Source organism: Atheta coriaria, unplaced genomic scaffold (genome assembly GCF_025399875.1).
Source record: "Atheta coriaria isolate IRGN ID8LTWV9N9 unplaced genomic scaffold, Caltech_Dcor_3.1 hic_scaffold_1_pilon, whole genome shotgun sequence".
Lineage (NCBI taxonomy): Eukaryota > Metazoa > Arthropoda > Insecta > Coleoptera > Staphylinidae > Dalotia > Dalotia coriaria.
Window position 1 is genome coordinate 4986889 of NW_027045443.1, and position 27575 is coordinate 5014463.

General features: G+C 42.5%; 5 protein-coding genes across 7 annotated transcripts; 2 read left to right on the forward strand and 3 right to left on the reverse strand.

Annotated features, from left to right (window-relative positions):
* Positions 1 to 193: 193 nt before the first annotated feature.
* Positions 194 to 12736, reverse strand: LOC135797024 (uncharacterized). Its single transcript, XM_065309187.1, has 5 exons — positions 12485 to 12736; positions 4482 to 5062; positions 4116 to 4426; positions 1087 to 4050; positions 194 to 1031 (listed from the first exon to the last, which is right to left on the reverse strand). Exons 1-5 carry the CDS (start codon positions 12499 to 12501, stop codon positions 738 to 740), a joined length of 4167 nt encoding a protein of 1388 aa, XP_065165259.1. The 5' UTR covers positions 12502 to 12736; the 3' UTR covers positions 194 to 737.
* A 5666-nt stretch (positions 12737 to 18402) lies between these two features.
* On the reverse strand, positions 18403 to 21587 carry LOC135791500 (zinc finger C2HC domain-containing protein 1A-like). Its single transcript, XM_065301895.1, has 5 exons — positions 21460 to 21587; positions 20179 to 20821; positions 19434 to 20064; positions 19181 to 19371; positions 18403 to 19116 (listed from the first exon to the last, which is right to left on the reverse strand). Exons 1-5 carry the CDS (start codon positions 21476 to 21478, stop codon positions 18816 to 18818), a joined length of 1785 nt encoding a protein of 594 aa, XP_065157967.1. The 5' UTR covers positions 21479 to 21587; the 3' UTR covers positions 18403 to 18815.
* Positions 21588 to 21700: 113 nt separating this feature from the next.
* Positions 21701 to 23524, reverse strand: heix (UbiA prenyltransferase domain-containing heix). Its single transcript, XM_065308500.1, has one exon. The coding sequence runs from the start codon at positions 23522 to 23524 to the stop codon at positions 22562 to 22564; it is 963 nt and encodes a 320-aa protein (XP_065164572.1). The 3' UTR covers positions 21701 to 22561.
* Positions 23525 to 23721: 197 nt separating this feature from the next.
* LOC135796500 (transmembrane protein 186) lies at positions 23722 to 24435 on the forward strand. Its single transcript, XM_065308540.1, has 2 exons — positions 23722 to 23986; positions 24072 to 24435. Exons 1-2 carry the CDS (start codon positions 23722 to 23724, stop codon positions 24380 to 24382), a joined length of 576 nt encoding a protein of 191 aa, XP_065164612.1. The 3' UTR covers positions 24383 to 24435.
* A 331-nt stretch (positions 24436 to 24766) lies between these two features.
* On the forward strand, positions 24767 to 27570 carry Scp1 (Sarcoplasmic calcium-binding protein 1). 3 transcript variants are annotated; one of them, XM_065308519.1, is made up of 4 exons: positions 24767 to 25123; positions 26298 to 26464; positions 26977 to 27222; positions 27281 to 27570. In XM_065308519.1, exons 1-4 carry the CDS (start codon positions 25072 to 25074, stop codon positions 27419 to 27421), a joined length of 606 nt encoding a protein of 201 aa, XP_065164591.1. In that variant the 5' UTR covers positions 24767 to 25071; the 3' UTR covers positions 27422 to 27570. The 3 variants fall into 3 exon arrangements, with proteins under 3 accessions (XP_065164591.1, XP_065164601.1, XP_065164584.1); XM_065308529.1 differs by having other exon boundaries at positions 24775 to 25123; positions 26989 to 27222; XM_065308512.1 differs by lacking the exon at positions 24767 to 25123 and adding an exon at positions 25611 to 26130.
* Positions 27571 to 27575: the final 5 nt, after the last annotated feature.

Sequence of the window (27575 nt, forward strand, 5' to 3'; positions counted from 1 at the left end):
CATTCGAAACTGTTTGTGATTTCTAGGTGCGAAAAAAGAAACAAACAATTGGATTGCTCATGTAAGTGAAACACAAGTTGTTTATTCTTAGTAGTTAAAGGAATGCTGGTTTATTTAACACAATTTATCTTTGCGCTTATCGTAGAAAATCGTTTTACATGCAAAAGGAGAAGAAAAAAACAACAAGAACACGTCATGTAAGTATTTTAAATTAATATTTTAAATGATAAAATGGTAACAAAACAAAAAATAGAACTGATTGCATATTTAGAATAATATTAAAAGATATATAAAATATAATTCGCGCCGTGCTCCAACTCTCACACGCAATTTCGATTAAATATACAATAGACATAACAATCCGCTATGTATAAAAATTGCCTAACGCGCATCTTCGATAACAATAAAAAATGTAGTACATGTAATAAACTATATTTACAATGTTTAGATAATTTCGTTTCATAAATACTTAATTTTGTTCAATTGCCGTCCACTACGTGCACACGCCACGCTCATTTCTTTGCCGCCCGCTTGGGAGAATATATATTATTATAAAATGTATCAAGAATCAAATTATGTCGAGATCCAAAAGCAAGTATTTACAAATTCAATTTCGTATGCCAATCGTTCGTTTCCATTCCTTGATATATATAGAAAACATATAGATGCATAGGTATGACACTAAAATCGTATTTTTATGTAATTTTACGCTTGCGACAGCTTCAGCAGCCGGCCGCCTACTTGGCCACGAATGGAGTCAGGTCAGGAAATTTGAAACCATTGAAGTTCGCGTTGAAACGCTGCGCGTTGACGGGTCGCGAGCGCGTGCTGCGCTGCGGCGGTGGGATGAGATCTTGATTCAGCTCGCTGGGGCCGCTCGGCCGTTGGAACAGATTGAGACTGGAGCCGGTGTCACCACGGAGGAGGAAACCGCACTGGGCGGTGCAGACATCATCGCGGAGGATGGTCTCCCGGGACCATTCACGCAGGAGTTGATTGCAGTCGGTCACACGTAGAGAAGCACATTGCGCCTGTGAGGTAAAAAGCACAAAATAAAAATATTTCATAAAAATTTAAAAAACGTACCCCTTCAGTGGTGCAGACACAAGAAGTGCATGGGCTTGGGAAGGCTGATTCCCCGACTTGCACCTGCGATTGTCCAATGAGACAGCCGTGGGTTGTAGACTCACGCCAAGCATTGAAATCCATGCTTGGTAAACTCTGACAAGACACTCTCGGGTTAAGGAAGTTTGATGGGATGTCAAAAGCAGCGCGTTGCATATCCGAGTGCACGTCGAGATTATCACACAGCACCTTCGACAGAGTCATCTTTCTGATCTCCTGCAACTGTTGTTCGGTGAAACGCGTGACTGGGTCTTCATTCTCATACCAGAAACGATCACATTTCCTCAATTGCCTGAACTGGATAGCAATAATACAAGCAAAGGTAGGTCCAACAAGACCTCCCTGCAATGGCCGCTCACTCATGCCACCTGGGAAGAGATCAATATCATCCACAGTGGCGTAGATGCGTTTGAACCGCGAAATAACTTCCTGCGGAATTTCCCTGGCGAGATCTTCAAAGGTAGTAGCACGTTTGAGATTACAAAGCGCGCGGTAGTTGTTATAGGAGGGAATACCATGATCACGAGCCCGTTGCACATTCAAAGCCACCAAATCAATACCAGAGAATGGTATCTTTCTATCTTCGAAGAGATGATTGGTGACTTCACCAGTGATGAATTGATCCAAGGTTTCCATCGGGGTGGAGACTAATCCACGCGTGATTTCGTCCACCATACCAGCTTGCATGATCATATCCACCTTGAAGAAACCATCACGCAGGAGAATTGGTGGATCGATGATTTGATAGTTCGGACTGAGGCGAGGAATGTGCGGACGGAGCATACTGTGACCAATTCGGTACGCCGCAGCGGCGAATTCATTCAAAATGGATGGATTACAGCTAGGATTGTAGTCTTTGTAATATCCCTGTGGCAGTAGTTTCAGTCCATAGAGGTTAACAGCATTCCAACTGAGGATCCTCGGCAGGAATTCATTGTAAGTCATGTGTTGATTCTCGGCGATTAGAATTTTACGCGCGTTTTCAAAGAGTTTATCCGAGTCCCAATGGGGATTCACTTGTCGCAAAGCGTCAATAATACGGTTATGTTCACGCATGAAGATGGTATGAATCACGGTCAATGCTGGTTGTTCAGAAGCGCGGCCATCGCCAGCAATGAAACACAATCCAGACGCGGTTTTACATTCCGGATGGCGATCACTGCGCGGGAGGAGATCCTTGAACTTCTCCGGATGGACTGTGCAGTTCATGCGACCACCCATACCTTTAAGATCTCGTAAAACACAGTGATTCTCACCGTAGACTTGCGAAGCGTCTAAAAAGGCAGTGTTCTGATTGACTTGCTCTCTAGGTCCCAGGTGAAGTTGACCAGGTAGGGATCTCATGAACGGGAAGCACATACGTTGTCCTGAGGTAATATTCACTTCCGGGTAGTAGTGATCACCTGGCGGTACCGGGAATGGGTTACATTCAGGGTGTACCGTTCGCGGGCTGTCACAAGCACGGCAGTTGGGGATAGACTCGTGGAATCCTTTATGAATAGGTGTCATGGTCAAATCGTGGTCCAAAAACTGTGCAAATTGCATAGTCATAAGTGTGTAGCGACTGTGGAGGTTACTGATATCCGGATGGATGACTGTGGAAACAACACGTGGAGATGGAAGGGCAGCCCCGGTTGCTCCCGTGACTCTCGGACGGGAAATACCATCTTCGTATTGACTTGGGAGCAGTCTAGCGAAAGTGGTCAAACTTTTACCATACGAAGGATTACGGATGTTATTACAATGACCAGTCAGGGATCTGAATGGATGACTGGGATCACAAGGACCAGTTTCTTCACAGTTCGGTTCGACTACATCCAATACATTAGGAGGAATTAATGAGGAAACGTCAACGTTTTGAAGACCATCGGAGAGCTCAACACGAAACACTGAATTGATAACGTTGTTATCAAACAGTTGTCTCTTCCTGCGCCGGTTCATCAAAGAATTGATGATTTCATTACTGGCGAATTCGAAGAGTAGAGAGGAATTGGCTAGTTTAAGTGCTTGTTTGTTTGCTTTACTGAAAGCAGCAGCTGTACCCGCATGAGACTTGGGATCAATACCACCTACGGTTGACCAGACTTCGTATTCCATTTTCCTACGCATGAGGACATCATGCTCGGCCTTGACAATGGCATCCATTAACATATCCTCACTCACATCAGTCATATGATCCATTTCCAACCAGGGTGTCAATTGTGGTAACGGATGTTGTTCACAACTTAACCTTGCATTCAAGAACGGATTTTCTTGGACAAAAGCTTTCGGTTGGATAGCATCTAAATCATCAGTGTTTGCGCATAGCAGACCAGCAAGCGTAACCTTTCTAATCTCCTTCAATTGCTCCGGAGTTAAAGAACTTGGAGGTAGGTCATTTTCATACCAGAATCTGTCAGATCTCCTTAGGAGATTGAATTGTCTTTCAATGAGGCAGGTTGTAGTGGGACCAACAGCAGCACCCGGTGTGGGAGCTTCCAAAATAGCTCCAACTAATAAATCAACATTCTGCACATTTCCGTAGAGTTTACTCAAGGTGGCGATGTTTTTGGCACCTATGCCCATCTCAGACAACTGCTCGAAACTAGTCAAAGTTTTATTACTACAGATTTGCGCGAATTTAGTATAACCTGGAAGTCCATGGTCACGACCCATGTGAATCAACAGGGCGCTTGTATCCCACTCGGATCTTAATGGCACAACCATGTGCAGACTCGGCGACTTCGCTTTGGTCCGAATAAGGAGATCCACCATTTCGGCGAAGTTCTCCGCCGATTCATTCATCAGCGCGCCGGGAATCATCGACAACAAACTAGGAAGAGCCGACAGCGCGACTTCGTTGTAAACGCCAGCCTTGTGATTACTGGAATAGTCGGAGTAATGTCCATGCGACTTCAATCGGAGACCAGATTTAGCCATGGTGGACTAAACAGGAAGCAAGGCAACGCATTTGTAATTCAAATCGATTCGAAATGCTATATAAAACTCACCTCATCGAGGATAATGGGTAAGAACTCATTGTAAGTGATGTGTTGAATTTCCGCGGCGACAATACGCTTCGATTCCAGAAACAGCGTCTCGTCATTCCAATGGCGATTCAACTGCGCGAGATTAATGGCGATGCGATTGTGTTCTCGCAAGATGGCGGAGTACAATGCGTTGGCGTGACACACACGACACGCTGTGATATTCACCAAACCAGCGTCGTAAGATCTTAGCTTTTCAACTGTACTGGCAGTGTTTCCGTAAATGGCGGAACCATCCAGGAAGGAAGAAGCTAAATTCATCTGATTTCTATGTTCTGTTGAAAAGATTATTAATTGATTGATTTTTAGGAAGAAGATGGAAAAACCTACCGAAAACACATTGCTCTTTGGGAATGCTAGGCAGTGTCCTCATGTATTCCATACAGTCATCATTTCCCAACCGCCCGAAACACTCGGCGTGTTGTGCGTTCTTCTCACAACAATCCAGACTCTTCAGATTACCAGTGCTGGCCAAGTCATGCAAAAGAAACTCGCTCCAAGCACCGAGTAACGCAGTGACCGATTCGTGGTCATGTTGCGGTTCCTGCTGTTGGAAAGCCTTCGCAACTTGCAGTACATTGGGTAACGCATGACCAGAAACCGACTCCCGTGGAGTTTCTTTATGGTTTTTATACTGCGGTGGCAGAACTCGTAGGAAAGGCGCTCCGCGTGCGCCCCATTCCGAATGGCGGATGTTATTACACTCGCCCGTTGCCTGTCGGAACTTGCTCGGCGGACAGGGCACGTCGAATTTATCATTACAGGGCAGATGGCCGCCTTGTTCGGCGTTCAGCGCCCATTGCACCTTCTCGCGCAGCTCGTACGGAATGTGCGACGTGTATTCGCTGACATTGTATTCGTAGCCTAGCACTGACAGTGTGTGCGTTAGGCATAGTAATAGGAATGATGACCTGAATCAGAAAGAAACAAATTCCAATCAGAGCCGGCGCATTAATTAGACACGACGCTGATTATCAGATTCGCGCAGATTTGTATGTGTGCCATTAGCAGATAATAAAAGGACGCATCGCGCAAAAAAAACCACCTCGCTGACATTTGCGCGGAATTGAAGGTGAATTGTTTTATTGTGTTGTAGGTATCTGGTTGTATCATCTGCAATCTCTGCGTCTGTCGCGACAAACACCATTCGCAAAAAACGTGCGCCAGGGCCAGGCGCGCGCACATTGCGCATCTCCGCCGCGGAATGCGACTCACGGCGTTCGGCGCGATTGCACAAGACGACAACTTTGCATTCTTGCGTTTTAATCAGCGAGCCGCCAATAGACGCGCACAAACATCGGCTCTGGGCACGCGCGCCGCCCAAACAATACGCACTCGAAGTAAACTTTTCGTACGCACGATAAGCAAATATCGGAGAAAAAATTTCTCGCCTCGTTCTTAATATGATACATGATGTGCATTAATGTCAAGAAGTAAAAAGGCAGTAAACTTTCACTTGTAACATGGTAACAAACAACTTTCGTATGATTCGCATAATTTGTTGTTATTTGCCGCTTTTCGCTGCGTTAAAATCATGAACGCGCATCAAACGTTCGAGCGATTTCCAGCGGCTGAACGGCCATACATCATTCGGCTGCTATTTGCGCTCGCGCGCGCGCAATTTACATAATCGCAATTATCTCGCGTTGTAATCACTTCTAACGTGCGTCTTCGCATGCATCGCCATAACACACACTACCAGCAGTATAAAGAAGCTTTGTTTATTTCGGCACAGCATCGATGAATCGATAAATATTGAAATATTCATGCGAATCAAGGTCACCAGCCACGAGTTTCGGCTGGCCGAATATTTCTTCGCGCACATCCCGAATATTATTCATATCGTATCGAATTATAATAAATAATTTGCATACGTAACTTGTTCGGCATGGCGCTACGCGCCGCACGCGAATCACGCGCTTGTTTCGCAACAAAAAAAAAATGATTATTAATACCAGTTGATTTTTTCCATCAGTTTACCTCAAGAGAAATTGTTTGTAATTTGAAAATCTCCTAAATCAACTTTTGGAAAACGTCCAAATCATTTAATTGTCGCACACAGCGAAAGTTTTTAACTATCGGCGGGCTATAGCTAACGTAAAATTGTTTTTAAATGTCCAATAAATCGATTCAATAATTATCACATCCGGTTTCCAGTCCAGCGAAAGTTAAAAAGTACTTTCTGCAGCAACAAATTGAAATTTTTCCAAACGAAATTTAATCGAGCACAGATTATCAAGTGGTTTTTTTTTTTAAATTTTATTATTGCATGCACAATTAGTAATCAGATCCGGGAACAATTTTCAACAACATCAGCATTTACGCTTGCGTGTTAACACCCACACAATTCATGTGAAGCGCGCAACACAACAACAACAAAAAAAAAACGCAATTACGAGCACACCAGGCGACTTTAATGCCGGTCCCAGGTGATGGCGGTGTAATTAAGCGCAGCGGCGCACAAATTTCGATTTCAATTGAACAAATAAATAGACGCGCGGACAGAGGCAATCAGAATGAGTGCTTCCTTATTGCAGTTTTTTATGCTTTCGATGCTCAAAAGTCACGGTGAACACGGTGAACCATTATCTAATTGAATCCATCTCGGGCGATATCGGCCGCCATCTTCGCATGCGTAACCTTTCCGTGAGGCTGCGCTGCGTTGCGCTGCTGCACGCGATGTGTGTGTGTTACATGCGCGGCGCCGATCGCCGTTTGGGCAATCTTCGCGATAGTGCTTTCACTCTCGCTTTCTATACAAATAAATTTCAATTGACACATATTCAGCGGCCGGGTACTGCCGGTACCTACGCGAACAATGCGGTGCAGCGCACGGCGCGAGAAATCCGGCGAAATAAAAACCACCTGAGCGCCGACGTGACTGAATGTGACTCAATGGCATTTAACAACCCGCCGCGCGCGCGCGCACTTCCTGATTCGCATGCGATCCACGCGGATGAAAACGACTCAATTGCTTTTCACTAGAGCTGCGCGCGCGTGAAAACGCAGAAAAGTCGCCGCGAATTGAGCGGAATTTTCGACGTGACGAATCACCCAACTGCCGCAACTGAGAAAGTCCGCGCCGCGCCGCACAACGAGGATTGATTGTTTGCGAGCGCGCACAGCACACACCGGCACCCAGCCATTCGTGTCGTAAAAATAACCTTTCAGAGGAAAAAAAATTAAATAAATCTACATAATTTATAATTGATGTGCTCGTGTGATCCTCCGCTTTTGTTTCATATTTATATTCTGTATGTGTGTGCGTGGTGTTCATTAGCGCGATCGTTGTGACATCTTACTCGGGGAATTTTGACTGTTGTCATCGACGATTAAGAACGCTCCCGGATCTTTTCAATTTAAATATTTTTATTCCAAGGATGTCGGAATCGCGCGAATCTCGTCGAATCTCCGCGCGTCCACTCAGCGCGCTAAGTTATGCATTAAATTATTCAATGAAGGACGATAAATTAGAACTTGGCGCGCGTGGAACACGTGCCATGTCGAATATTTGAGAGGCAGATACTTGTATCGTAGTCAATTGTGGATTGACAAATCCCATTCAAACACTTCTTTGTGTTTGGCGAGCCAAAGACCTTAAGAAATTCCTTAGAATGTTGCTTCTTTCATTTCTCAATTTATTTAAATTAAAAAAAACTAATAATATAGAGGAAGGTTAAGCTAAACCACTTTGTCTAATAATTATTAGTGAATTATATGTTTATATAGCAATTAAAATGACTAAAAACAAAAAAAAACTAATTTATTAATTTTTAGTCATTTTCTTCACAATTTTGGCATTAATTCATAATTTTTATTTGTTTTTAATGTTTAAATGAATAGAATAAGTTGTATAAATCATATTTTTATTTTTTTTTATGTTTAAAAAATATTTTTAACCGTTTCTACATTGAGTTTTCACCATAAATCAATAATTACCAAGCGAAAAAAATAATTAAAAATGTAAAATAAATTCGTTTAAGCTGTTCGGAATGAAGCAATCAATCCGGAATGTTTAATTTCGATTCGCTTATAATTTATTAATGCTTTTATTGCTAGAGAAAGTGTAAATTAAAAAAAAAAAACAATTTGACTACTACTAATCCGTGTCTATAGATCCCAGCAAATTTCTTACAATGGACACTGGTTACTCCGAATAATAAAAAAAGACGTAATTTGCTCTGATTGTGTAAGATGGCAAAAACACGGAAGACAAACGCCAGACAGGTTTTTACGTTTTTAGATCAGCATCGTACCTACGTGTTTCGGAAAGGAAGCGTTTACGAAATTGTCGAAACAAGTGTACAAACTTCCTGCGCAAATTAATTAATTACGACACCTCGTCGTACGGTACTCGCGGCGTAAACAATTTATTAATATAATAACAACACCAACAGCCAACGGTATGTCCTTCATTGAAATCGAAGCAATCGAAAGAACTATAAACTCCGGCCTGCGCGACACTCTCACCGCGCGACAAAAACAAAACAATTGTCATTGCCATGTAACACGATTTGTTGTCGACACACTCACGTATATCGAATCCGGCGATCGGAATGCGTGCGTCGAATCTCGTGGAAATTTGCATGATGTGGAAAGCCACAGCTGGTGGCTCAATTTATGAATGGCCACGTTCGCGGCGTAACGGCGTGTGTGTGTGTCTCTCTGCTGTTTGGGTTAAGTGCGTATGACCCAATTTAGAAATTTCACGCAACATTAACTGCCGCGCGCGGAGTTATGGTGGCATAATCAATAGATATCTTGACGCCGCATGGGCAATGTGGGCCATTATTACATGCGGCCTCACCTCGTGTGTTATTTAATTTCTAGTCGCTTGCGAGCGCGAATTTTTCTAGCTGGTTGAACTTGCACGGCGCGCGCGCGTAATTAATGCAATCATTCAGCGACCGCAGAAAGAAAACGCGTGTCGGCGCTAAGAGGACTTTACACATCATTAAACTACGCGGTATGTGTGGCGGTCCTTGAAAGGTTCGGTTTCATTTCGCATCTTTAATTGCAAAATCGCACAGATGCACATCGCAGAACAAATGAACCGCATTGTTAGCGCGAAGGAGGACTCAAAATCGACAATGATTGCGACAATAATCATTTGCGCGCATGCTGCACGCTTCCATTATGATGCGCGATTCATTAAACATCGATTATGCCATTGCCATCGCGACTGAAGTCATCGAACGGGAATACGAGCGGAAAATTAGCATCTTGACGTCATCGTCAAGTCGTCATGTCGGGAATCATGTTTTTTCTTGAATTTCGAATAATTTAAAGAATAAATATCAAAATTTTTAATTTTTATAATAAAATTCAACTAATTCTGCTTCTTTATGACTTTTTGAAAGAACTGAAGTAGGTAAAATGTTTGGTTATGTCAAAGAACATAACCTAAATCAAAAACTATTTTTGTTTCCATTTTTTTTTTCATTTTTAAATGGATTTTTACTTATACAAAGCATAATTCTGTCTAAAATTTATTTAACTAAAATATTACGTTGTCCTTGATGGCTATGTGGTAAATACCTACGTGGATATTAATTTTTGGCATCAATTAGATTAATAGCTAATGTATGTCTGCACTCTAGACTCCTCAATTAAAAATTTGTTAACATTGTGGTGCGCGTTGCTAATTTCCGACAAGTTTGCCACATACGAGCATGTAATTAATACGCTGCAAAACAAAACGGATGACGTCATGATTGTATATTAATAACGCAAAGCAATTAATTCCAACACGCTCGCATGGGTTTCGAATTTCATACGAAATTAGTGATTCAAGTATTTCGCGGAATACTCAACGATGACGTACAGAAAACGAAATCAATTTCATTGTCGCCACCGCAGGTCGAAATGGAAAAGTGATTTCGATTGCGGTTCATTAACATCACTCGTGCCTGGCTGAATCGTGCGTTCGTCTTCGTGTCCTGGCAAAACGGCGAGTAATAGTCATTGTTTACACGACGCGTATTATTAGCAATAACGGCGAGTTTATTGTATTCAGCGAAGGCTTTTCTTCGGCTGCTTGCGGTTTATAATTTACATGAATGAAAATTGTCCTATGAAGTCCCTCACCTGCTTGTCGCTTGCATAATAATAACATCTCTTCATATATTTGTGTAGAATCAAACAAAGGTATGTGACCTCTTTTGTTGCCACTTTATTTGAGAGTTTATTGCTCTAGATGCGCCCGGCGCGCTCGCCTCGCATGCGCTTTATTCTAATATGTTATTAATTAATCATCTTCAAGTACGCGTACGCGCACCGGTCATTAATTACACATTTCATGCGCCTGCAATGCGCATTAGTGCATCGTCGTGAGTGCCCCTTTGGAGAGTGAGTGATAGGCTGAAAACTGCACTAATGTAGTAACAGTGTATTGACCGACAAGGCAAGCAGCGTGGCTTTGTTGAAACCGTTGAAAGTCCGAAACGAAATTGATGTTTTCTCCAGCGTCTGTGCGTGGAGTACCTAACCATCCAAACCTGATTAAACTCTCTTTCCTATTATCTGCCTGATGCAATCGCGATGAAAACCCGGTGGCATTGTCACTCGCCGGCTAATTGCTGATGAAACAATGGCGCGCCATCGCGACTAAATGCTCATTATACGCGTGTAATTGACGACCGTGAGGCGTACTTACGAAAGTTAATTCCAGCGTTTCGTTTTCATTAACACCGTTAAGCGACGACGACGAGACCTTAATGCAGCCGATTTAAAACCGAGAGTGCAAAAGGAAACCGTTATTACGCGCGCGGCGCATCCAAATGAATCTTCCGAAGAAGCAAGAAGAAAAAATCATGCGTCAGTGATAGATAGATAAGCGGCGCGATGTCCTCGTGTTTATATGCAATTACGCGTGTGTCTGATAAGTTTTTAATACCCTTACTTAATTCACTTCTGTGTGTGCGTGCGTTGTTTTTGTTGTCCTGCGTGTGCAGCGCTGAAGAAAACCAAGGAAATCCCATCCGAATGCAATCGTGTTATCTAACTCGTCAATACAAACACAAGCAACGTTTACGTAATGAGGCATGCATGACGATTTGACAATAAACTACAATTTTCCAATGACCACGTTTGCGGTCTTTGATTGCACCGGAGTGGATGGAGATTCACTTTCAGCAAACAACGCCAACAACGTGAAAATCCACACAGATTTACGCGAATCCCGCATTTTACACGCAAATTAGGGTCACAACTATTTTGTGGCGTTTTCGTATTTCATTATATCTACATCAAGATGCATCACACGGTTAATTTCTTTCATTACGCCGCGCCGCGCGTCGCTGGCGCTCGGCAGAGAAAAGTAATGTGGCCATGAAAATGTTGATCTTGACGAATTGAGGTCCACATCATAAAAAAATATGATTCGGATCTCTCAGAAACTATTCTCGTCAAAATCTCTTCAAAACATCTCAACTATTATCTGTATTACAAGCATTTAATTTTCATCTTTCGTGTTGCATGCTTCGTGTACGATGTTTCAACTTTTGAAACCGATGATAAGTGCTTGGATATTTTACTAGTGTGTTTTGCAATATGCACATATTTGAGTGCGGTGTGTGTGTTTTTTTTCTCTAATGCGCTAATCTTTATAAATATCAGCAATGTGTCAACCTCTCAAAATGCTACCTACTACATTGCGGTCAAGTGAAGCTCGATTGCATGTAAATTACGTTCGGTGACAAAATCGCTCTTCAAATGTTAAAAGGTTACATTATTTACTTATTTACATTTATTTCCATCCACTAAATAAATAAATACGCGTAACAACTTAATATAATTAATAAATAACTAGTTAATTATCAAATAAATTGCGTTGATATCCGTTTCTCTCCGCTTTTCTAAACTTAAAATTCATTATGCTTATTATGAAGATAGAAAGTTCGTATGTAGGTATCGGTAGCATCCAAAACCGCGCCGTAAATTAATTAATGTTCCGACGTTGAACTGTTACTATCATTTATTTGAGCGATTTGTGTCCGCCAGCGAGCGAACTGTTTAGCAATAACTTCGCAAACTTTTCAACTTTTCACTTTGGTAGAAAATCACAGAAAAGAGAAATTCCAGCCGTGATATTATAAATAAATCCGCACAAGAACAATAATAAATTTAAAAAAAAAAACGTGCGTGGAATGATCGAGCGATGAAGTAATTGTGAAATTAATTTGTACTTTCCACACGGCGGCGCCGACGTCCTTTTCTCCTTTTCATAAATTGGCGCAAAAAGTGAGCCCAAGAGTATGTTACGCGCAATTTTCGATAAGTTTCTCTTTCACCGCGCGGACCACGCGCTGAATTCGCAGCCAGCCGCAGCTTACCGTATTAGGAAATCCATAGTATTCGGGCGAAGAAAATTCGGGGCCGAACGCAGCTTCTAAAAGTCCCCTTAGCGATGTTCAATCGGTTGCACACTCGGCGGAAGAACACAAAAACATGCCGAAGCACAGCCGCGGGACACAAGTCGCGAGAGCGCGCGGTCTCTAAACACGTTATTATTCAAAAAATATCGACACACGGCGGCGGTCGCGACGCGATTGTGCGCTGCCGCGACCAAGACGTCTTTATATTATATTGGAGAAAGTGAGCGTTTTCGATTGCCACGACTCTTCGGTTAGAGACGAGGCCCTCGGCAGACACACCGGTCCGAAGTCCTGCTCTGCGCGCGCGTCGGCCGCGCGGCGGGGACGGCTGCTGCCTGGCTGCTCTGGTACATCGCAGCAGCGAGCGCAGATTTGCACCGCGCGCGCGCGCGGCTCGCATATTGCGACACCCTTCGGGAGCTCGCGGGCGCCGATTTTTTTTGCGGTCGCGCGCGCGCGCGTGATAAGGGAAATTTCGGCGCCGTGCGCATTTCGTTTCTTTGACTTCTTTGCGTTCACGTGAGAGATGCAAGTGTGTCATTCGCGAGACACTCACGCGCGCGCGCACACACACGCCGCCTAACCTCGCCTAAACAAAACGTTTGTTTATTCGGTGGCATGTGACTTTTTCGCTCGAGTCATGTGACTTTTAAGTGTAGCTGACGTGGATACACGTTTCTTCGATAGAGAAATTCATAGCGTTGAGGTTTTAATTGTTTAACCTTGTCTACCTGTTCGATTTCTTTCGCGTTCCTGTCCCATTACCGCCGCAAACGACCCCGGTAATTGCTGAATTTATTCGTCAGTACAATATTAATATGTAATTAAGATTTCTTTTGAAAATAAGTTGTACCTATTCGTACAAATCCGCTTAAATGAATATTTTTCAATAGATTTTTCTAAAATATCCACTTGACATTAAAACTTTCCACCGTTAACTTCGAGTTCCTGACGCGTCGCGCATTGAAGTCTCGATTGATCCTATTAAAAGTTACGCGCTCACATAACGCGCAATTACGTTTAATAATAATAATAGTCGCGAATTTCTAAAATTACACGGATTTTGTTGACGTTTGTGCGCCTATTATTTATGTAATATTTCTTCCGAATTGCTTGGATTGCATGCGTGAAAGGAAGCGGCGGAAACGAAGCGGAATCTAGACGCGCGCAGAGACCTGCGGCGGCTGGTGTGCGCAATGATTTATTTCGCTAAAATCTAAAACTCTGCCGGCGTGTGCATATATCTCACCGGTTCGGTATGTTTATGAGCAGATGCTGAATAATTTCGAGCGCGCAAATAGTCTACCGCAGCAACTATAAAATGAGTCGTGTTCATTTCGACACACTGACATACTTTTTTAAGGAATTTTTATTTTCTATCTTCCTTTTTTTGAGCTCTTTGTTTGCGCGGCATAGGCGAGGCGAGCAGCGAGTGGCAAGATCAGGTAAATACTTTACTTTTCCAGAAAATCATCCCGAAATAGCAATAGAATTTTGTTAAAATTTGATTGGTAAGATTCAGAAATAAGAAATTTTGCAGTTTTTTTTATGACTTACTCAAAAACTAAAAAAAAAATTAAAATTATTTTATTTTATTTTTTTGAATTTTTTTCGAGTTTTATTGCTAATAACTTTAAACCAAATTACTTAATTAGCCATATTTTACCATTAAATAATATAAAATTTAACTGAAAATCTGTATCTTAAAGAATTTTACATTTAACTCAAATAGTTTCTGAGTAATTAACAAAAAATATCAATAAATAGAATATTATCACCGAATATATCATTAAATATAAAACCGGCGACATTATGAAGATATTTAATTCAAAAATATAAAATTTTAAAGCCAATAGGGGGCCTACACTTTCCTCTACGCATTTTCGACGCATTTTGGGAGTGGATTCCTTCGGGGCATCCATGCAAATTAATTTATTAAATTCAATCTCCATTTATCCAACGAGAATTTAAGCTACACGCCGAGTATCATTTTCTTTTCGTACGTAAAACTTGAATTAATTTCAAGATTAAGATTTTGGTTAGTAAATATGTGAAAGTGTTTCTTAATTCACTAGATAACAACAACAATTTTAATCAAATCATTAGGAAATTTAAAAAATTTTCTCTGCACTTAATATTATATCACATCACGCTATAAATAATAATTAATAATAATAATATCATCAGATTTTATTGCCCATCGCAAACTTCAACATGGCACAAAAATGCAAACACGAATTTCAATCTGTGAGATGTTGATAGAGTTGTAATTAATATCAGATTGGAGTTAGAGTAGCTGTATAGCTAGAGCTATAATCAAATTCGAGTGAAAACCGGCTATTTTCTAGCATCGGCGATTTATCAATCTAGGCGCGCGCGTTGCATCCACGTCCACCCCGGGCGCGGCGCGTACATTCGCAAGAAGGTACGTCTCTGCACAAACACAGCGCAGAGACACACCACACGATGCCGAGGCGACGTAAACGATCTCTCTAGGCCGGCCGGACGTTTCGGACGAGAAAGTGAAGAAAAGAAATGCTTCCTCGAGCGCGCATAAACGCCGCACCGACACATTGACGCCATGGTACACCTTACACGCATACCACCAAGTGATGGTGTAAAAGTACGCCCGAAAAAAATCGCCGGAAAAAAATCGAAGCAGTGCGTGAATAACTCAATAACAACAATTTACAACATTTTACAACATCTAGCTACTACTTGCGGTTGGTTTATGATCTTTTGTGATAATTTGCCTCTGAGTTTTGTTGAATTTGTTGTATTTTCAATTTTAATGTTTTGGATGTTTTATACTGTTGGTCACCAGGGAGTCACGCTTACAATTTCACCTGCTGATTTATTTCGCACACCGGTGAAAATGGAATACGCGTGTGTTGTCATTGCGATGCTGCGGGCACATCTGCGCGCCTTCGCCCAACAAAACAAACAACGATTTCCACTCGAACAAATATCTGTTGCAGGTTACCTGCATGCCGATGATATCAGTTGTGTCTTCGCCCCAAAAAAACAACAGCGATGACTCAAAGCGCCAAATGTTTGTTTTGTTTAAATATTAGCGCGGATTTTACTTGCGTTCGTTGCAATTACCTACTCGACTGATGGCCGATGTTACAAAAGACGTTTAGCATTCAGCGTTGAACAGCGATTTCAATTTCTCTTTTAATTTCTATTGGCATTGCTAATTGTCATGTGTGTTTCGCAATTACGCAACGCCGTAAATATGTACTACTTATTGCACAGCGCCCGGCGCGTTTAATTGTTGTGTGTTGTTACTTTAGTTAACAAATTACCAGCGCATTAATGCAATGCAATTTCGATTCGTTTAGGTCGTGATCGAACGCACGTGACTGCATGCCGTTAGACGATAATATTTCTACCTCGGCTGTAATAAAGTATACGCAGGCAAATAATTCACTGCCAGGTCATTATAAGTAGATTACATTTTCGTGCAGGCGAAAAAATGCGGCTGCGATCCGAAACACCAACGAATGCCTGCGAATGAAAACAAAACGAAAGTGAAGCAGAATAAAAAAAGAAACGCACGTATCGTATTCGTATGATATGCAATCGTTTATCTCCGCCATCGATAAAAGCATGTGGGCATGCTTTATTAATTATAACTGGAATTCTAAATTTAAATTCAAATTAGTAATCCTTTGCAGAAATAGAAATTGGTTGCTTTGGCCATTAATATCGCGTCGAACATTATTGATCTATAAACCCGATTTGGCGATTCCTTTTATATTTCGATTGGACGCGTTTTTGGTGTGTTCTACTAAAAGGTTATAATTGCCAAAAAATAACACCATCGAGGTGCCCTTATGTCGCGGTAAATTGGCGTGAAATTAAATATAATATGCGTACAAAGTGTGGGTTTATTTAATTTTATAAAATATAATTTGTGAAGTCGTAAATTTTTACGTAATATTGCGATCGACCAAAAATTCCGTGGAATTTTTCGCGAAATCAACTTTTAAAGAATTTTATTTTAATGTGTAATAGATTTTGACTGATTGAATAATTAAGAGAAGAATTATTCAACCATCATTTAGACATATTTAATGATTCATTCATAAAAAAGTGAAAATCTGCAGAGATAAATCAGAAAAACGATAGATATATTAAGGTTATAGTAAAAAAAAACAATAAAATAATATCAAAAGTTATTGTTTAACAAGTGCCACACGAATATATTTTATTTTCCCAAGTCGCCTGTGCATTTTTGTTTGTTTCTGACAATTCTAAACATTCATAATCTGATCAGAAATTATCTGTAGACGAGCTTCGTTCATTTAAATCTAAAATAAAAAATCATAGATTTTTGGTCCTTACCCAATTTATAATTTACTTTTTTATCAATTTCCAAGAGATTCAGTGCAAGATGCCTGGTAAAAAACGCGCGAATACTGATAAACACCCAACGTCCAATGCGAAAAAGGTTAGAATTGGAAAAACGGTGGAGCACCCCATTTTCGCGAACGATGTACATCCTGTGGTACCAACTGTCCCACAAAACATTCCCGAGTTAAAATCAGTCCTCAAGACCCCATCATCACCGATTAAACGTCCAAAGCGTAAAATTGGCAAGAAACCTATAAAATCTTCGGCTATCAAGAGCAAGGCATCCAAGTCGAAGAAATCAAAGACATCTAAAAGTCTCACTTTGAAAAATACTAAGCCCGAGCGCAAGAATATTAAAAGAAATGCCTCCAAGTCAAAGAGAAGCAAGAAGTTTTAGAAGCTCTGCCTACAGAATGCATTTTTGAAAGAAACTCTTCCAAATTTCATGTGAATTTAATGATTTTCAAATAAATTTTTGTGTCATTTTAATTGTATTTAATTCTATCAGGGGTTGTCACTATGAGAATATGCATAATGTAAATATGCGGCACGTGACTGCGAAGCAAACTTGTGATCATTATTCGGTAATTGTTTGCCGCGTTTGAGTGCGCTTTGAATTATGCGAGATTTGTTAAATCACGGCTGTTTTGTTTGTGCTCACATTTTGCACATTGTATAACATTATAGCACATTTGTCACACTTTCCACTTTGTTCCGCGTTTACTTTTGATTTCGCTCGCTCGCATCCATTTCTATTACATGCAATTACCGTTCGGCTTTTTGTGGTCGACATTTTGCGGTCGACGACGGCGTCTTAAGTGAGCGATTTATTGTGGTCCGGCTTGCATCCGGTCTCTTCCGTACATTCGATCGTTTGCAGCACACAAAGAAAAGAAAACTCGTCACTGCGGAACGTACCGCGACAAATGATTTAGAATTACGTATTGATCGTAAAGAAATTCACGTTGGTTTGAATGCACACCAAAAATGCGCGTGGATTACGCAAGACGGATTCATCAGCAAAAGGAGGAAAACGCAACTTTTCTAAATGTGTACGCATCAGCACGTAACACGACGCACAATTACGAAGGAGAATGTCCACCAGTTCAGCGGATTGCCATATCCGACGTCCGATGCCAAATTAGCCGCTGATTATACCCTTGTCCGCGCATTGCCGCGTTCGTCACGCTGCCATCAATGGCGTCGATTAGAAAATGAACTTATTGAGATTTTCCAATTGCCGCGCTGACATTCGCCGGCAATTATCGAAGGTTGCTGCTGCGCGCTGTAAAGCATCCATCTTTTCAACCAGCGCCGATAAATAAAGGAATTAAACATGTCAAGTGATTTATATTACAAGGTGATATTTTTGTCATTATTCCACGGCGGCTCGGTATTCATTCTGCTTCTAAAGCGAAACGATTTGTTTCAAATCAGCGCTTTGAATCACAATCGGGCTTTATCAATGCCCGGGACGTGTGACGGGTGAAAATAGAATACATATATATACGCATAGATAGTTTTAGTCAGTTCTTTATCATTCGAAAATAATTAATAATTATTAAGCGCAAGCGTAAATATAATAATAATAATAACGGAATGCGCCGACACTGCTCACGCAATTTTAATGCCACGACGTTCAATATACAAATACAATTGAGTAATAAGTTAAGTTAATAGGCATTACTACAAAGCGTGAAATAGATACATCCGAGACAAAAAAATCTCGGATGCTTTTTCCGAGAATTATAGTCAATTGTACAATAGTACACACGTTAATATAAATGTTGCGTATGACACTCATTGGTATTGGTAATTAGTCACTAGTAATGAATTGGTATAAGTTACGCATCTGCGTCAAAATGGTAAAAAATGCACCGAGGCTGAATAAAATTTTAAGAAATTGATAAAATGTCAATTTTTTTCGGTATTAGAGCACAAGGCGTTCGTGGCCACACCAAACGCAGAATTTGGCGGTGGCGATCGGGTAGGTTTTACCGCAGTGATGGCAAAACTTTGCGAAAACCGATTGCAAGTGACTATTGCGACTGATTTTGCCATCGTCGCCTTTTTCGCCAGCAGCGTGACTAGATCTTGCGCCGATTTGTGCGCCATCTACATTTTCTTCTTTCTTTTGAGCCTTTTCATGGTCTATCTGGTAAGCTGGTGGTTCCAATGGACTTATCTGCATCACTTTTGATCGTATTTTCGTCCGTGGTGTTCGATTCAAACTAAAACACATTAAAAAAACACATAAAATCAAACAGGAAATAATTTTTAGGTTATGTTGTTTACCTGGCATAAGCCGAATCGGCATGTACTGCTTGTCCTTGATAATCCTGGTGACTCTGCGCGAGAAGATGAAGCTGTTCGCCTCGTTCATGAACGTAAGTCTCCTCCAGCTGTTTGTACTCTTCGTAGATTTCATCACCGGGCGAAAACAATTCAAAAGTCGAAAAAGGTACGCTCAGGTTAGCAGGCGACAACTGCAAACCACACGGAATCATGAATGGTCATCATGGCGGAATACTTACTGATCACCCATTACCGGCGACATTTGAAACTCGCTCTTCACTCCAGTGACTTCCGACGATTGTGGTTTCGGTGACAGTGAGCACATGCTGTAAAAGACAGGGTTTGAAACAACATCGGATTTGTGCTCGGGTGGCTCTGGATGATAACGTTTACTGGTTGTCGTGGAGGTGTTGTGCGTGTCAAGATGGTCCGGAATGGACAAGTTATCGAAATCGTTGATTAATCGTGGGTCTATCGACACGTCATCAAAGTACGAGCTGGTGTTATCGTTGTTTTTTGTACTGCAACTGTCCAAGGATATGGTATCCAAGTCAAGTTTGTGCATTTCCTCATTACTAAAGTTGTCATTGATGAAATTCTCCAACATTTCGAAGTTGATGTCTTCCTCGGACGCACGTCGTGTATCCTTGAAGTCTCCAGGTGGATCAATGACAGACTGACGCTTTTTTGTTTTACCCGCGTTTGTAATTATAGGTTTATAGGGTTTGGAAGATGGTGATTTGGACTGGGTGTGGTTTTTGTTGGTGGATTTGTGGTAGGGTTTAAAATCGTTGCATTCGAGCAGTTCCATCAGTTGTCGCTCCGCAGTGAGAAACGGATTGTAGGTGTCGGTGTCAGAAGTGGTGTTTGACTTGTTGGTGGTGCTGTAAATGATTACATTTATGATTTTGATGGTTTTTAACTGATTTTAACTGATACTTCGTGCAGAATTAAGTGAATGATATTTTTAAGTGTAGATTTTTAAATATTTTACTTACCTTATTGTGGTATTCTTCTTTTCTTCTTTTGAAGATGGCTGATACTTCTCTTTGACTGTACGTTTAACAAACGTAGGGACACGGTAACTTAAACGCGCATCTAAGCGCTCCTTCGCCTCAGATCTACAATTATTCAGGACCATTGAGGGCTTACATGCGTGTTTCTCTCGACACCAAAGCTCGTGCCGTTCGTAGGACCTCGCAGCAAATTGGCGCTCGCAGTGTGGACATCGTTCAGTCGCCACTGATGATACAACGGAGTTACGCACACGCACAGGTACTTTGGCAGGTGGTTCAGGTTTTTCCGGTAGCGCAGGTTTGACCGGCGCTTCAATCTTGACAGGAATCTCAATTTTGATGGGTGATGGTTTGGCCGTGACTGGTGTGAAAACCTTTTTCTCCATTGGCTTTGGTGGTGACGACGCCCGCGGTGGTGGTGGTGGCGGCACTGTGGATTTTTTAAATGTTGGCATATGAAACAGTGCCAGATCGGTGCCCTCGACGCGCTGGCGTTGTGAATCGAAGGGTTTACGTCGTTTACTTGCGTTCTTCTCGCAGATCTTCATGTGTTTCACCAGCGATTGCGGCAGGAATGTCCTCCCGCAAATTGTGCATGGTTGACAGTCTTCTTTTGGTAAAACTTCTACAAGTAGAAAAGGTTGACAAAATGTAGATGCCATATGGCTAAAGGATGAATATCGTTGAAGGCGCACCCGCATCGAAAGTTTAACATGCGCTTGTTAAACTATTGTTACATAATGGAAACGTCTTGTTGGTAAATGTTTCGCGACGCCGCAGCGCACGATCGCCCGCCAATAATGTAAATATTGCGCGCGCGAAGGCCAACAACCAACGTAATGTTTACCTACGCGTTGCTGGTAATCGCTAGAGAATTTCCGAGGAGCGAGAATTTGCGGTGCGCGGTGACAGTCGCCCGACTTCTGCGCGGCCAAACATGAGAAAATAATGTCAAATCGAATCGAGCGCGGACGCATTTCGGCCCGAAATACAGACAGGAAATGCACCGATTCCCTAGCGCCGCTGTTTATTTCGGGCTCAAAGGGTCGGGGCGCTCCAGCGCCGCGCGGAGCACCGCGACGCCGCACCGCACCATCTGATGCTATTTTGAGCCCGGACGGGCGCACCGCCGGCGATAGCAGCGTACGGCCGTGCGGATACGCTCGCCGCACGCGTAAATAACGCGCCGCACTGAAAATCGCCTCGCGGGGCGCTGACCAACGCGCGAAAATACGAAAAAACGCGCCGAGAAATTGCACTCACCTTCCGCGTCGCTCGCCATCGTTTTCGGTTTGTTATGATGTCGCCAAGGAAACGCGGCGGTCGTCACAACAGCAAACAACAAAACTCTCAGCGCTGCATCAAACTACGCGGCGCGCGCGGACGGCGGTGCTCACCGCCAATTGCGGCGACGTGCGCCGCGGGAGGTGCGATGCGACGCAAGTAGTGGTAGTAGCGTGTAACCCACGCAAAACAACTACCACAAACACACAACACTCTCTCGTACGAGTCTTGATTTTCCTTTTATTTCTTGCCAGTTGCATGCAACTCCATATGTATACAAAGATATGTTACAGTACAAACGGCGAACGACATGTCTTGCCATTTTAACGAAAAACTTTCGTTATGGTTTTCCTTCCTTCCTTCTTCTATTTCAATAAAACAGCAAAACTTTTGTTAAATATACAATCATTTAAAATGTAACATCATTATGCCGCCAGATACACCTACAATTTACAATTAATAAACTTCTCTCGAGTGCCACACTCCGGCTCAATCCGATTGTCAACAAAATAAGTATTTAGGTTTGATATTCGTGCGCGTGTGAGTGTTATTGTATCTTGTGTGTACGTGGAAGCTGTCTTATAAGTTAGAGATTATTGTCGTCATGAGTGGTCAGCGGACATACGAACAGAAAACATACCTCCTATATTAATATATATATATTAATATATCTTGACCGTAATTAAATATATTTACATTCGTCCAGACTTGATTCTATTTTATTGTCTATCGACGCCCGGCCGATTCGCTCTGTGTCTCTCACATAAAACTTACGTGCTAATGGAAGATATGGTTCAGGACTTCTAAAAGTTTGTGTAAAATTGTCGAAACCTGCCGCCTGCCGAACAAAAGCGCAACATGAGATAATACTGCGCAAGCCACAACGCGTTTGATTCCAGTTTGATTTGGTGGTGGTTGTCTTTTTTTGTTTAGAATTTGCGTACATCTAGAACACGCTCCGATACAATATATAGCAAAAAATCTACTGCGTGTCCCTGGCGCAGCCGCCCGCGTACGAGTGCTTGGTGAATTTGCGCGCGGACACGACGACGACGAGCGCGAGCAGCACGCAGTGCTGCGTCTACCTCTGCGTGATGTACGGCAGCACCGGCACCAGACTGCACGCCAGCACGTACAGCACGCCGAGGAAGAGATTGAGTTTCGCCGTTTTCTTCGGTATGCTGTGCATATCTGCCGAACGGAATTGTTTCTCAATTCGGAATGCGTGCGGCAGCGTCACCAGCGGCAGCATGAACCACTTGGAGTACTTCAACGACGCCACCATGAACATGATGTACGGTGTGAAGAGCAGGAACGCGTACAGTACGTGCGAGGCGGTGTGCCCGATGAGGATCGCCAGCGTGACAATGCCGACCTTTTTGTCGGCGTCGGAGTCACGCGTGTTGTTGCTGTGGAGAATCGCCTCGGTGTTGAGCGCCAGCGGAATGGCGTAGTACATCGTCGCCCATTCCACGCGTCCTGTCTGCGACATGAACGCAAACAGCACTGAGATGGGGCCGAAGATGATGAGTATGAGCACGTCGCCGAGTGCGATGTACTTCAGGCCAATACCACCAGTATAGAGGAAGCTGGAGGACAGCCCGCCGAAGTAGACGAGCGCTAGATGCTCCATTTTCGCCGGTGAAAGCGCCGCCAGCATTACAAAACCAACGCAGCCGGCGAAGTATAGCAGCGCGCCGAGTGATACCACCTCGTCTTTGGTGAGGATGTGATCGACGAGGATGCGATCGTCAGACTTGCGGTTGTCGATGCCCTTCACGTAGTCGAAGTAGGTGTTGACCAGGTTGCCGGCACCGTGAACGGACACTACGGTGAAAAGAGTTAGTAAGAGCGTAATGTAGTTGAAGTCGCTGGCGCCGGGATATTTGTACGCTATTGTGGCACCCAGCAGGGTGGGCATGAGACTGGCGCTGAGGGACCACGGTCGCAGGGCCAGCACGTAACTGTTGAGTTTCATCAGGCCGGAGGATTTGGGCGGCGCGCTGGGCTTGCAGGCGGCGCCGTTGAGGAGTGTCTCGGACATCTTCTGCGGCGCGCCGTCGATTTACGTAAAACGTTCTTACTGCTTCGCCTAAACACTACGGTAAACACTATTCCGACCGCCACGGACACGCTTGTCACTGCGCATCCGTACGAGCGCGATGGCGATATCTCGAAGATATCTCCATCGCACAGCCTGAGCCAGGGATGTTAGGTTAGGTTACACCCCTTACTCCCAAAATGTTAACCTGCAAGTTGTCACCGCAACTTTTCAAACTCAATCTATTACAAATTGTGCGGCGACAGGTAAAATCTACGTACGGACAGAAATCTCCAACGGAATATATACCAGTGTATAGTTTTCCGTACATTCAATCACTGGCGTTTATCCACAAGGCGAAAGTGTACCAAACTGCAGCAACATTCATTGGCATTCCTGCTAGTTTTGCATTATCTGTTGCGAATGTATTCTCCACACAGGTGTGCTCATCAATCACCGTTTGCGGTAAGTAAGATAAACCGAAAAAATGCTATAAATCTAATCAGTTTATTAAATTTAAATAAATAAACAACAATATTTCGTTTTTTAGGTATAACTGGTTGCATGCTTCTGCATACACTCGGTTACTTAACATCCAACACCATTGGAATTGTTTATCTGCATAAAGATGAAACAAAGTCAAAAGTTTCATACTTGGACGCGTGGGGATCACGGCGGGATGTCATTATTGATCTTAAAAACATTGTACCCTTTAGTGATCAGCCAACACGCTTCACGGATCCGTTATATTTGCGATTTCAGCAGTACAATAGCAAAGACAAATATAAAATGAATGTGAAATATGGAATTGTGCTGGATCCAAAGAAGTTTCAAGTTATATTTCATAAAAATTCAGATTGAATAGTTAATTATTATGTAAAAACTTTGTAAATTTAAACTTTGAATCTTCAAAATTAATTTCTTTTATTTGAAGTTGCGTATGCGCAATACCGTTACTATAACGCGCGAAATTTAAATATTTTTGCAGAAAATTTGTTGTTTAAGTTGTTAACTTGTTAAGCAATCGATAATTTTTGTTTTTATCAATTAATTAGTCGTGTTTTGCACAGTTAACGTTATTAACAGCACATGTGGGTTTATTTAACGATGTGCGTTTCACCACGTTATTTTTAGCGTTTTTTTTTCGTAGTTAGCACAATTAGTCTTGCCGCCACACGCTCACAATTCTCCGCCCAGCCCCCGACGAAGCAGGTTGAATCTGAAATTTGACGACGCGTCGGTGGGAAATTCGGCGCGAGCTTTAAAGCGCTCGGCGTGCTTACCGACTTGTTAGAACGCGGCGTCGCGCGAACTAGAGTCGAAAATAGCACCGCGGCCAAAAACTCGCCTCTGTCCGCCGGTTTTCCGCTATCGCAAAATCGTGCGCCGCTTTTCGGCACGCTGGCCACGCTCACACACGGTCGAAATAGAGTTATAACGCTTCCAATCATAAACAACACATTAATTTGGCGTTAACCGCGCTGGTTCTCAAACAGTTTCTTTGACTTTTCAGTGAGTTTCGCACAAAATTTCACTGAATTCGGTCAGGAATGGCGTACAGTTGGGATAATCGTGTTAACTTTGTTATAAGTCATTTGTACGGTGAGTTTTTAACCTAAATATTCATAAATATTTAATGCATGTCCCGAAATAAGTGAAATTAAAGTTTTTGATTGGTGTTTTCAACTTTTACCTTATTATACAGCGGATATTATTAGTTCCACTGCAATGAAATAAAACTCGGTTTAAAAATACGCCTTGTAGGCGCTGTAAACAAGCAAGAAACAATTTCGCATAATTAACGATTGTAATTTGGATGCGGTTCGTAAACGTTACCGGGTGCCCGCAACCGGTACTGCTGGCAGCAGTAGTCGGAGTTACGCGCGATCTTATCGCACCACGACGGCGTGCGCCAAGAAACAACAATATCTACGCACATCTCCACACACAACAAAGCGTAAATTTGCGGCCGTAAATTAATGAGCGCCGGTCGTCGTCGTCAACGCGCTGCTCGCCCCAGCTGTTTTCCTGTATTTCATTCGATTATCTACGAAAGTGTGTTTTGTTCGCGGCGCGCCGCGCTCGCCATCGGCAATAAATAGAAATAGGAAGCACACAAACGCATCGGTCACAAATGAGCGGATGACGTTTGTGGACAAAACGCGCTCAACAAATTAAAATTAGTCACTCAGTTTGGTGCGCACTCGCGTAAAGTCATTTTTCCGATTCGATAAATCTTCAACTTATTATTAGATGCGTCGTGCGTGCGCCCGACTCGTTAGCCCGCGGCGCGCGTGAAATTTCGAGGACTGTGTGGTTTTTTGTTTCTCTTTGCAAATTTTTGTTTTGCGGCAGTAAATTTGCTTGTCGCAAATGAAACCCGACGTGACAGAGACTTATTTTAATTAGTAACTTGGCTCGGATTGTTTGCGCGCTTCTTCTAGAAACATGCGAAATAGATCATAATTTTTGAATCACGCGAGTTTCATTCATTGTTTGCGCGTGGCGGATGGTTCTGCCAAAATTGCATGATTTAACTTTAACGACGCGTTTATCCGCATGCGCCGTGGGCGATAAAACAAAATATCAATCTTGCAACAAGCAAAAATGTAAGGCGCATCATAAAACTTTCATGAACCCGCTTGAATTATGAGCAAGCGTGAAAATTCAAAGCGTGATTTCATCCTTGATACATCACGATAGTCATGATTGTGATTTGTAACTACTATTTCGCTACAAAGTTCTAATTTTACATTTTTTCTTTTTTTAATTTTAGATATTGACAACAATGGCTACCTGGATGAACGTGATTTTGCTTGTCTTGCTTTGCGCGCGACAATCATCGAAGGCAAGGGCGAGTTCAGTTTCTCGCGACTGCAGGAATATCAACATATCATGCTGAGTCTATGGGAGGAGATTTCGGAACTTGCGGACTTCAATAAGGTAAATGCGGTGGTGCACAAGCGCCGCAGCCGCAGGCTCAGGTGATTATTACGTTTCGGTAAAATTAGAACTTTCGATTCTGGAGCGCATCCGCGCAGATTTCAGGAGTGCACCGGCACAACACGGCTTTGGTTGTTTAGCGAATGCGCGTATTTATTTTACGGCCTGCCTTGAACACCGCCTACAAGCGCGAAATTCGTGCTTTCACTGTGCTTTTTCTTTCAGCGAAACCCAACCACCCACACGCGCTATTACACAAACACACAAATCTATTTTCAAGCTATTATTCGTTTATAGATCGGGCAATAAACCGTTTAACTCTCCATTATAACCCCATTAATTTTTGTATTTTTGTATTTTGCAACTCCCTAACTGCATCTTTGCATCACTAGATGTTGGATGTATATACGTAGTCGTGTTTTTGTTGTACTTTTTGTAGAAGTTGTTGAAACATTCAGGTCCCACACGTGCATTTCGAATAATCGCTGGCGATTCGCGTGTTGATCCTCTAGGAACTTTTGCAGGACGGCAAAATCACCACCGAGGAGTTCAAGCAAGCGGTGCAGCAGTGCTGCATGGGTCGGCGGTATGAGGATTTCCCACAGGCGATGAAGATGTTCATCGACTCCAATTTCAAGATGGTTGATCTGAATGATGATGGCCTCATCGGCGCTGACGAGTATCGTTTTGCGTGCATCACGAAGTTTGCCATCGAGGACATTGAAATCGTCGACGAGGCATTCAACAATCTCTTAAGCGTAAGATTTCATATTTAAAGATGCATTTCTAAAAGATAATTATGGTTTAATGTTTTAGGACGATGATAGAAGACGAGGCGGACTTACTTTATCACGATATCAAGAACTCTACGCGCAGTTCCTGGGAAATCCGGACGAATCCTGCCCAGCGGTGTATTTATTCGGACCTTTAACCGAATATTATCGGGATGAAGATTAAAACCGGGCTGTGGGACGTACCGCGTACAAATGTTTATTTACTGTGTATTTATTTGAGTTGTAATTGTAAGTTTTAAAAGATTTATAATAGTATTATTTGCATTACCACAAGCAATGAATTCGAAATAAATGTGATGATTGGGTTGCCTAGTTCA